At 57.4% G+C, this 10,667-nt stretch overlaps 1 protein-coding gene across 1 annotated transcript; it reads left to right on the forward strand.

Annotated features, from left to right (window-relative positions):
• The first annotated feature begins 2,456 nt into the window (after positions 1–2,456).
• On the forward strand, positions 2,457–8,031 carry PTX4 (pentraxin 4). The gene is made up of 3 exons (XM_078074051.1): positions 2,457–2,606; positions 4,747–5,392; positions 6,548–8,031. Exons 1-3 carry the CDS (start codon positions 2,457–2,459, stop codon positions 7,186–7,188), a joined length of 1,437 nt encoding a protein of 478 aa, XP_077930177.1. The 3' UTR covers positions 7,189–8,031.
• Positions 8,032–10,667: the final 2,636 nt, after the last annotated feature.

Consider the following 10,667-nt stretch of genomic DNA (forward strand, 5'->3'; position numbering starts at 1 on the left):
AAGAAAAATTGGGCAGTGGGCGCCTGCGTGGCTCAGTCGGTTGAGCGTGGGACTCTTGATTTCGGCTGAGGTCGTGATCACAGGGTCGTGGGACAGGGCCCGGGGTGGGGCTCCGCGCTGGCCGGCCGGGAGTCAGCTGGAGATTCTCTGTTCTCTCCTTGTCTCCCTCTGCCCTCCGCCCCCCTTCGCGCGTGCGCGCGCTCTCGCTCCCTCTCAAATAAATACATAAAAATCTTTAAAAAAAAAAAAACAAAAATGAGGCAGGCTGAGAAGTCTCATTTTGGAATTCCCGCTCTGGGTGCAGGCAGGAGAACGGGCGGTAGAGGGCAGCCGCGGGCGCAGGGAGCGCAGGTGCGCGGCTAGTGCCTCCCAGGTGTGAGCCTGGCGGGGAGGAGGGCTGGCCTGGGATGCTCCCGAGGGATGTGGGCTGGGACAGGATGCGGGGAGTCCAGGAGGATGCCTTCCTGTGACTCCGGGAACTCCTCCCAGTCCGCTTCTGGATGAGAGCCTCGCTCTCCACTTCCTACAGCAGCTTCGTTCGACCTTGACCCGCTGTTTCCCCCAAGCCTGTCAGGCTACTAGGTGCTTCCTGAAGCACGGAAGATAAGCCTCTTAAGCCTTCACGTGTCTGAAAAATGTCTTTGTTCTTTGCTCCAGGCAGGTTCACATTTGAGCTAAATGGACAATTTTCATTGGAAATTATTTTCACTTGGAGATGTGAAGGTTTGCTCCTCTATTTTTGGCAGCCAGCGTTCAGTTCTCTGAGGAGAGTCTCAGTCTTTCCCATTGAGCAGGTTTTTCCTCTGTGGACACTTCTAGAATCTTCTCCGCATCCATGGGGTTCTGACACTTGACCAGACCCCTGGCCCTCTCTGGTGCGCCGTCTTGAGACAGACGGATGCCCTTGACTGTGACACTTTCCCAGACTATCTTCCCATTTTTTAGTCTCACTCTCTGCACTTGCTTTTCATTGGATTGACCTCGAAGGCCATGTTTTCTTTCTCTCTCTCTTTTTTTTCATCTCTTTGTCTTTTTGCCCTACTTTCTGGGCAATTGCTTAAAACTTGCCTTTCAGCTTTCCTGATTTAATTATTTGGAAAATCCTCGTTTTCATCCTTCAAGAGCAACTTCTTCCTTGTTGATTTTTCCTTTTTTCATAACATCCATGTTTTTGCCTTGCGGACACAAAGCTTTTCTTGTCTTTCTGGGAGTAGGAATTAAGATGGTTTAGAGCTTTTCCTTGGCTCTCTGCATTTTTCTGTTTGGGCAGATTTCTGTCAGAGGCTCCCATGTCTAGAGATCCTTAGCTTAGCCTTCATATTAAGCATGAGACAGTCAAGGGCAAGAAGCTCTGTATGTGGATGAGGGGAACTTGTTTTGACAGATGGGGGAAAGGACGCTCTTGTTTTTCCCCAAGGCTAAAGAAGCTCCCACCCTCCTCCTACCTGGGGCTGTGGCTTCTCCTTTATGGAAGCTGGCAGAACGCTCAGAGTCCCACAATTCAATGTGCAGACATTTATCTCATCTCTTTCTTTTTTTAAGTTAGTTTATTTATTTAAAGTAGGCTCAGGGCGCCTGGGTGGCTCAGTTGGTTAAACGACTGCCTTCAGCTCAGGTCATGATCCCAGGGTCCTGGGATCGAGTCCCACATCAGGTTTCCCCTGCTCTGCGGGGAGCCTGCTTCTCCCTCTGCCTCTGCCTGCCACTCCCCTGCTTGTGCTCTCTCTCTCTCTGTCAAATAAATAAATAAAATCTTTAAAAAAATAAATAAATAAAGTAGGCTCCACGGCCAGTGTGGGGCTTGAACTCATAACCCTGAAATGAAGAGTCACACACTATACCAACTGAGCCAGCCAGGTGTCCCCGTGGACATTTATTTCAATAACTCGCTTTTAGCGTTACCTTTTAAAAAAGTGAATTTTGTTGTATGTATAATTTCCACTAAAATTCTTCTTTCAAAAAGAACAGATGATGGAGATTGAAGGAAAGTCACCTGTCTCAGTGCATACCTGCACACAGCTACATGCCCAGTCTCTCTCCAGGGCAATGCTGTCCAATCAAAATAGGATGTGAGCCCCATATGTGATGTTAAATTTTCTAGTGGCGGTAGTAAAAAAGTGAAAAGAAACAGGTGAAGTTAATTTTAATTTTATATGTGTATATGGGTTTTTTTTTTTTTGAGTAGCCTCCACACCCAACATGGCACTTGAACTCATGACCCCAAGATCAAGAGTTGCACACTCCACAGACTGAGCCAGCCAGGCGCCCCAATATATTTTATTTAACCCAATCAACCCAGAATGTTACCATTTCGACATGTAGTCCTGTATAATGTATGATGATTAGTGAGATATTTTACATTCCTTTTTTGTACTAAGCTTTGTAATCCAATGTGCATTATGTCTGTGGTGGATCTCAATTCAGGCCAGTCACATGGCAGGGGTTCAGCCGCCCACATGGCGCAGGGAAGGGGGTCCCCAGAGAGCCAGCTGACCACATCCTGTGGCGGGGCTGGTGAACAGAGTGTTCACCAGCTGCAGGAGGTCAAGGAGGCCCTGGGGACCCAGCAGCTTTCTATCCAGACTCACATGAGTCCCTTCACTCAAGTCTGTGCTGTGCCCCAGCCTCTCAAACCTCTCTGTAATAAGCTGAATGGTGGTTCCCAAAAAGTAGGTCCAAGTCCTAAGCCCACATACGTGAATGAAAGCTTTTTCAGAGCCTTGGGGAGGAGAGGAAGGAGCAGGGCCCTAGGACACGGGGCTCCAGGACTGCAAGAGAATAAACTTATTGTTTTAAGCTCCCCCATGGGGGTCACTGGTTACGGCAACCTAGCCATGGTCTAAGTAAGTGGGGCAGGCGGGGACCTCATCCCAGGACCGCTGCAGGGACCATGATGAAGGGAGGGAGCAGGATAAAACCCGGGTCAGTTAAACAGCCCTGCATGGCTCCTCTCCCCCAGGTGCCACTTCAGTGGCAGCAGAAGGACAAAGGTGAAGGAGCCCAGGGCCAAGGAGAGTGCAAGGGCCTAGGAGAGCGCAAGGGGAGGGAGATAGCAGCGGGATGCACGGATCCAGTGTGGCCTGGGAGAGTGACTGGTCAAGGGTGGAGCAGGGGGAACTGCGGAGAGAGCCCCCAAGGGGAGGAAGGGAGTCAGTGTCCCCAGGCCACAACCAATGACCTGTAACTAATGCAGGTCCAAGGTCAGCATGTTCTGGGTGCTGCTCCCCAAGGCTCCAGGGAGGACCCCTCCTGCCCCGTCCAGCTCCTGCCTCTCCCTGTGCCCGCGTCACCCCAGTCTCTGCCTCTGTCTTCCCACGGCCTTCTCCTCTGTGTCTCTTCTGTCTCTTGTAAGGACACCCTAACTATCAGCATGGTCTCCTCTCAAGATCCTTAATGATGTCTGCAAGGGCCGTTTTTCCAAATAAATTCACATCACAGGTACAGGGGAATTCACGGGGTTAGGACTTGGACTTCCCATTTTGAGGCCACCATTCAGCCCACCATACAACCTATACCCCAAAACAAATTAAGGTGGCCCCCAACCCCATTTCCTTTGCCTTACCTGAGGGAGAGAGGTGGGCCTCACAGGCCCCTCCGTGCAGGGCCAGCACGCTGGGCCCCATAGGAGACTTGGCTCCAGGGGCTCCCTGGCCCTGGCACGGCCCCATCCAGCTCCCTGAGGTGGGAGCTGAGTCCATGTGCCCCTGCTAAAGCAATCACCGTCTGCCTCTGAGCCAGCCAGGCTGCGGCTTGAACCCAGAATTATTTTCCAGAGAAACTGTTTGCATCTGTTTTAAGCTTGTGTCCTTGGGAACCTCCAGCTCTCCAGAGCTCACTGACTGGAGGGCAGATGCTTTTCATTAAGGTGGCAGGAAGCACCTGACTCCCAGGCAGGGTGGGAGAAGGAAAGCTGGGAGGGCTGGGCGGGAACAAGCAGCGCAAAGCCAACTGCCCTCTCCGCGTCCTCAGGATGGGCTGCCCGCGGAGGAAGGCCCTGTCTCTCCTCCTTATTTTTGTGCCTGCCTGTCTGCATGGGGCTTTGTCACAGGGAGCCAGCCCTGCAGGGCAAAGGAAACCATTTCTCGAGAGGCTCCGCAAACTGGAAGGGCAGGTGAGTGTAGCCAGCACCTGGGGCAGCTGTGTGTTAAATTCGACAGCCGACACGGAAACAGAGCAGTAAGAGTCCTGCTCTGGGGATGCAAACACGGAGTGCGGGGTTCTTTCCATCAGTGACTCTACGGTCCCCTACAGGGGCAACCAGCAGAGAAGGTCTGTTGGGCTCTGTTAGGAAGTCAAGCCAACTGACAGTGAGGACAGGGTGGGAGTCGGGCCGGGCGGTGGTGTGGGAAGCCCCGAGAGGGCTGCAGGAGGGGTGCTGGGGCGTCTGGGCACGGGGTTGGGAGCTCTCTGCAGGCTCTGCCCACTTTGATCCCCACAAACCACTCACGAAGCCCACCCTGCCCTACGTCCACTCAGGCAGGACCCTGAGCGTCACAGGGGTGAGGTGTGGGAGGCGCGAGAGGCATGGGGGTCGTGGGGGAGATGGGGGCCTGAAGCCCACACCCCACAGAGTGGGCGCCTCTGAGCGAGGCCGCCGTGGGGCTGGGTGTGGTCTTGGGCCCACCCCTCGCGCAGCCGCCTGGGGATCAAGTCAGTGTGGATGGTGGCCAGTGCGCGACAGGCACCCAGAAGCATTAGTGGGAAGGCTTGTCCCGCATCCTCCGGGCCCTCTGTGTCTCTCTCTAGTTCCGGAGGCTCCAAGAGGTGACCTTAACACACCTGCGAGTCCTTGCCCGTAACTACAACCTGTCCTACGGCATCGATGCTCAGTTCCAGAGCCTGGCGCGCGAGACCCAGGCCGTGGCTCTGGCTGTGAACCAGTCGCAGGCTGCCATGCAGGGCGACCTGAGCCACCTCAAGACCTGGATGCAGAAGACCCAGCGCAGAAGCTGGAAGGTGGAGTCCAGGCTGCTGGCCTTGGGTGCCGCGCTGAGTGAAAGGGGCAAGCAGCGCACCCAGGAGGGGAAGGAGCCGCAGGTGCAGAGGGGCGCCCTCTCCGGCCTGGCCCCGGACCTGAGGGCCCTGCAGGACACGCTCGCTCGCCTCACACACCTCGTGCAGGGCCAGGGCGCCAGGCTGGCTGCTCTCGAGGGCCGGCTGCAGGTGGCCTGCCCTGGCACCGTGGCCCCAGGGCTGACCCCGGCCCGGCCCCCGACCCCGCCTGGGCTGCCGAGCCCCAGCTCCCCAACGCTGCAGAGGGGAAGGCAGGTGCTCAGGCCTTCACCTGAGACTGGGGACCCACCTCAGGACTCTGCCAGTGGTCTCCAGGGGACGCGGGCGCTCCCCGGCCCGGGCAGCCAGCGGGCTTGGCCCCCCGAGAGACCAGGAGAGAGTAAGTACCATGGCCTGCCCTTACTCCGTCGGCCTCGCCTCTCCCCTCTCCCACCTCCTCAGGCCTCTGGTCCCCTCTGGACAGCTTTCTCCCCCGAGCTGTGTGGAGAGGACACTGGCTTCACAGCCCTGTGCACCCCCAGAAGAAAGGGGGGCTGTGCAGGTGATGGCCTGTCTTCGGGCCCCCCAGCGCCCTGGGGTGGGTGTGCACAGACGTCGGGTGCTGCCGGGGGGGGCCGCCACTCCCACTTGGTGACCCCTCTCATTAGGGCTGGTGGGATAATAGGACGCGTCCCCAGCCATCGCCCACACGAGTCTCCTGTGCTGGTCCTAGATTCTGATGGGGTCCTTGCGGGGAAGAGAGGGGCTGGGAGCCCTCCATCCTTGGGTCTAGTGGGCTGACGGGTTAGAGATGCAGGTCCCCAGCCTGCCGACTGGGACCTTGGACCTCACCCCACCCCATGGACCCCTCTGTCAGGTAGACCTGAAGGGGCATGGCCCCAAAGATGTTCACATCCTGACCCCTGGGCCCTGTGGATGCGGCCCCTCACACGGCAAGGGGACTTTCTGGCTGTGATTACAGACTGTGAGATGGGAGGGGAGCTGGAATTGACACCGGGGCGAGGCAGGAAGGTCAGAGAAGCAGCTGTGAGCTCAGGGACCGAGGTTAGAGGGACGCACTTTGAAGACAGGCGGGGCCGCCATCCATGAGCGGGGGCTTCTCTGGAAGCTGACAGGGCAGGAAAGGATTCTCCCTGGGGCCTCCAGAGGGAGCCAGCCCCGCATCCACCATGATTTTCGTCAGGGGACCCGGGTCTGGCTTTTGACCTCCAGAACTGGAAGATACTCGATTCGTGTTGTTTGGAGCCTCTGAGTTTGTGGGGCTTCGTGATGGCAGCCCCGGGAGGCTCACGCCGGGGGTTCCGCTGCTGTGGGGCGTGTCCAGAGGCTCACTCCCGCCGAGGTGTAAGACTGCGCGGGCTCCCAGTCTTCCCACCTGTAGGATGGGCTGATGGTGCAGCAAAGACCCATGGGACCCTGCACGGCCAGCCTCACAGTGCTGACTCAGCCACGGGGTCTGAAGCCCATGCCCGGGAGCGGTGTGGACACTCCTGCCGCCGCCTGGTGCTGGGGCTGACTCTCCTCCTGTTTCCAGCCTGTGACGTGGGCCCCGTGCTGGTCTTCCCGAACACCTCCACCCGGAACGTCGCCTTCCTCAGCCCTGGCTTCCCGTCAGGCCTGCGAGCACTGTCCGTCTGCAGCTGGGTGCGCACGGCCTCGGGCCGCCTGGGCACCCTGCTCTCCTACGCCACGGAGGAGAATGACAACAAGCTTGTGCTGCACGGCAGGGACTCCCTGGCCCCAGGCTCCATCCACTTCGTGATCGGAGACCCGGCCTTCAGGGAGCTGCCCCTGCAGCCGCTGCTGGACGGCCGGTGGCTCCATGTGTGTGTCATCTGGATGTCCACCCTGGGCAGATACTGGCTGTACGTGGACCGCAGCCTCATGGCCACCGGCTCCCGCTTCAGGGAGGGCTATGAGATCCCTGCAGGAGGGTCCCTCGTGCTGGGCCAGGAGCAGGACAGCATGGGGGGCGGGTTTGACAGCTCTGAGGCCTTCCTGGGCAGCATGGCAGGCCTGGCCATTTGGGACCGGGTGCTGGTCCCCGGGGAGGTCGCAAAACTGGCCACCGGGAGGGAGGTCCTCGGGGGCGCCATCCTGACGCTGGACAATGCCCAGTGGGGAGGCGGATACGTGCAGAGGGTGAACTGCAGCTGCTTGGAGCTCTGCCCTTGAGGCCCTGTGCCCTAAGCCCGGCAGGAACAGCCTCAGCAGCCTTCGGCCACCCCTGATCCCAGCACACCCCCGTCCAGGGCCCCCTCCCACACTGGGGAGGGGACAGGGCAGTGTGGGAGGGAGGGAGCAGGCCGACAGGTGGAGTGGGGCTGTGGGAGGCCCTGTGGGCTATGACGCCGTTCCAGCCCGGCAAGCACAGGACTCCGGTGGGGCCTCTCGTCTGGGCTGGGTTTGCTGATGGAGAACCCCGTTTTCGTGGAACCTGGGTGGGTGCATTTGAACTGCCATGGTCCTCTCTCGAGGTGGCTTAGAAAGTGTCCGTCTGGGTGGTCCTTGTTCCCATATCCCTCATGAAAAGGACCAGGAACCCATTTCCTGCCCTGAAGCTCCAGCAGTGCCAGAGCCAGTGAAGGGAGCAAGCTATTCAGAAACACACACGAGCAACTGACGGCACCGCTTTCAAAGTAACCTTGTTGGGGTTTTATCGGAGCAGGTGTTACAATGCTCATCCGCGATGCATGTCCAGTGCAAAGATGGTTAGCGAATTTACTGAGCTGTGCAACCATCACCACAGTCCAGTTTTAGGGTGTTTCCATGTCCCTGCCCCCCAAAATCATGCCTGTTAGCAGTTGCTCCTGTCCCCCCAGCTCCAGCAAACCCTGACCGGCTCTCTGGGCGGATTGGCCCGTTCTGGACATTGGACATCTCACCTAACGGAATCACACACCGCGGGGTCTCGAGTCTGCTTCTGTCACCGAGCGGCGCGCTCCCCAGCCCTGCGGACGTGCCCGCACACCAGGGCCCCCGTCCTCTGGGCGCTGGGCGCCGGGCGCCACCCTGCCAGGATACACCCCACGCTGCTATCCGTTCATCCGCTTCCAGTCCCTAGCTTCTGTGAATAAAGCTGCTCCGAGCGTTGTCATATGAGTCCTTGTGCAGACACGGGTTCCTGTTTCCCTTGAGCGGGTGCCTGCGAGTAGAATTTCTGGGTCGCGCGGTGAACTCACGTCTGAACTTTCAAAGAAACGCCCAAACCGGTTTCCAGAGTGGCTACCGCCCTCTCTGTTCCCATGCCCCGCCAGCACGCACGCTCCCGCTTCTCGCGTTCTTGCCAAGGCTAGATGTCGTCTGTCTGAGGATGTTTATTTTCACTCTTCTGAACTGTGGCCCCTAAAAGAATGGGCATGGACAGGAGGGGCGTTAAGTTTCAGTGTGATGGAAACGAACCCCTACCATATCGGGGATTCCCAAGGAGGAACCAAACACACAATCAGGAAGGAGTCTGGGAAGACAGGAGGAGAGGGTGTTGCAGGGGGGAACCCACGCGTGGGAGAGGTGAGGAATCCCTGAGTTCAGAAACAGACTCGGTTCTTAGAATTCCCCCTGCTTTATTTTTTAAAGATTGATTTATGTATTTATTTGAGAGAGAGCAAGAGAGAGAGAATGCGTGTGCATGAGAGCTTGGGGAAGGGCAGAGGGAGAGAGAGAATCTCAAGCAGACTCAGGGCAGAGCACCCCATGGGTGGGGGGGGGCACTCGATCTCCCGACCCTGAGACCATGACCTGAGCTGAAATCAAAGGTCAGACGGGACCCTTAACCACCTGAGCCCTCCAGGAGCCCCTCCCCCCACTTTAAAAGTGGGAACCCAAGCTGGAGAAGCCCCATGCCCTTACCAGCCCTCACCAGCCTGCACCGCCCGGCCTCCGCGAGGGGCCCTGGTTTCATCCTGCAGCTGCCCCGGGAGTGGGGGGTGGGAGAGTGCTCTAAATGATTCCCTCCACCTTTTAGGGCATTCTCATCTCTGCAGCGCTGTGACCCCAGCAATCCAAGGCCTTCCACCCACAGACTCAGCGTGGCTGCTTTCCCCAGGAGTCAAGGTCAGAGGAGACATTCTAGAACCGAAATCCCCGAGTGGCCACAGGGATGCTCCCTGAGTCACTGACTTCTACTTCTCCTTGCACTTCCCCAGGGCACGTGCACCTTCAGGGACAGCGGCTCCTTCTCGGGCTCTTTCCTCCTGGGCACCTGGGGCTTTTTCGGGGGCTCTTGCTCAGTCCTCCCCCCATGAGGAGGAGGGATGATGTGCTGCTTTAGGGGAGACTGGTAATCTGACTACTATTTCTTCAGCAACAGCAGATCCCCAGCATAGAAAGACCACACAGGGTATTATCTCTGGCCCCTTCCCTTTTTTGAGCTTATAATGCCTAGGGGACCCAGGATGGCCCTCCATTCATAGCAGCAATCCCCTACAAGTCCACAGACCCTAACGCCACAGGAATAGGGCAGAGAAGACAGCATCACCGCGGGCGGCCACATCCACATTCGGGAAGCTTCATGGGCAGTGGGATTCCAGGAGGGCGGAGCGGCCTGGGGAAGGGCTTGGAGTCAGGGCTGAGACAGCTTCAGGGAGGGCTCTGGTCACTAAGAATTTGGTCTGTGCTCTGTCCAGCAGGACAAGGGAAGCCATGCAGGGTTTGAAGCAGGACAGTCTGAACACGAATCTCATGAGATCAGCCACCCCCATGGGGTCAGTGACAAAGCCCCCCCCTCCCCATGCATTCTGAAGCATGAGCCACCTGCAATCCATCAAACCCCACCTATGACCTGAATTTGTTGTGTTTCTGGGTAAGGACAACATGACCCAGAGATGCCCTTCTCATGCTATGGGGACCGGGGCCTGGCAAGAAGCTGGGGCTGGTTTCTCCCTTCCCCGCCCTGCCTGCTTGTCCTCCAGAAGGGCCACTGGTCCAGCACAAGTATAATCAGGCACCTCATCTGTCTGACAGCGTTGTCCTGCTGGGCCACAGAGATGCCCCCTGACCTCCAGCAGGACCCACGGACTGCCCTCACTTCTCTACCACTGGATGTCTTCACAGGAACCCCATTATCCAGTCCACTCAGTCTACACACACCCAGCCCTAGCCCCAGCCCTGCCTGCACTTCACGCCCGTGTGCGAGGCCACAACCCAGGGGCCATCACGCCACTCTGGTCCATCACTCGAAAGGGCAAAGCCAGATGACACGAATGAGAAAACACCCTTTTTTGAAAGCATGTTGTTCTTAGAATTTCCAAAAGAGCACTGCGCAGTCATTGTGGGGAAAATTCAAAACCCTGTCCAACTTCTCTTATTTTAGTTTTAGTTCTGATTTTGAGTTGTGTGGAGGGAGGGGCTCTGTTAACTTCTCAGCCTCAGAGCCTCTAAAACACTTTGTAAATCTTTTCCTTTTGAAAAGTTTCCCAACCAAAAAATAGAAGTTGCAAGACGAACACATTGCAGGTCATACACGTTGGGCCTAGACTGACCACGTTGGCCTTGGGCCACATCTGCTCCCCTCTGTCGCTGGCTCCCTGCCCCCATGATAAGGCAACTACACACATCGCAGCCCATCCACCTGCATGCACCGTTTGTCTCCTGAGAACAAGGACCTTTCCTGCGGTGACCCCAGGACAATGCTCAGCCCTGGGCGGGGAACCCAG

Source organism: Halichoerus grypus, chromosome 6, assembly GCF_964656455.1.
Source record: "Halichoerus grypus chromosome 6, mHalGry1.hap1.1, whole genome shotgun sequence".
In the NCBI taxonomy this organism is placed as follows: Eukaryota; Metazoa; Chordata; class Mammalia; order Carnivora; family Phocidae; genus Halichoerus; species Halichoerus grypus.

Coding starts and splice junctions, on each gene's coding strand:
- PTX4 (XM_078074051.1), top strand. CDS start 2,457: ATGGCGCAGGGAAGGGGGTCCCCAGAGAGCCAGCTGACCACATCCTGT. Junction 2,607..4,746: donor ACATGAGTCCCTTCACTCAA/GTCTGTGCTGTG, acceptor GTCTCTCTCTAG/TTCCGGAGGCTCCAAGAGGT. Junction 5,393..6,547: donor CCCCGAGAGACCAGGAGAGA/GTAAGTACCATG, acceptor TCCTGTTTCCAG/CCTGTGACGTGGGCCCCGTG.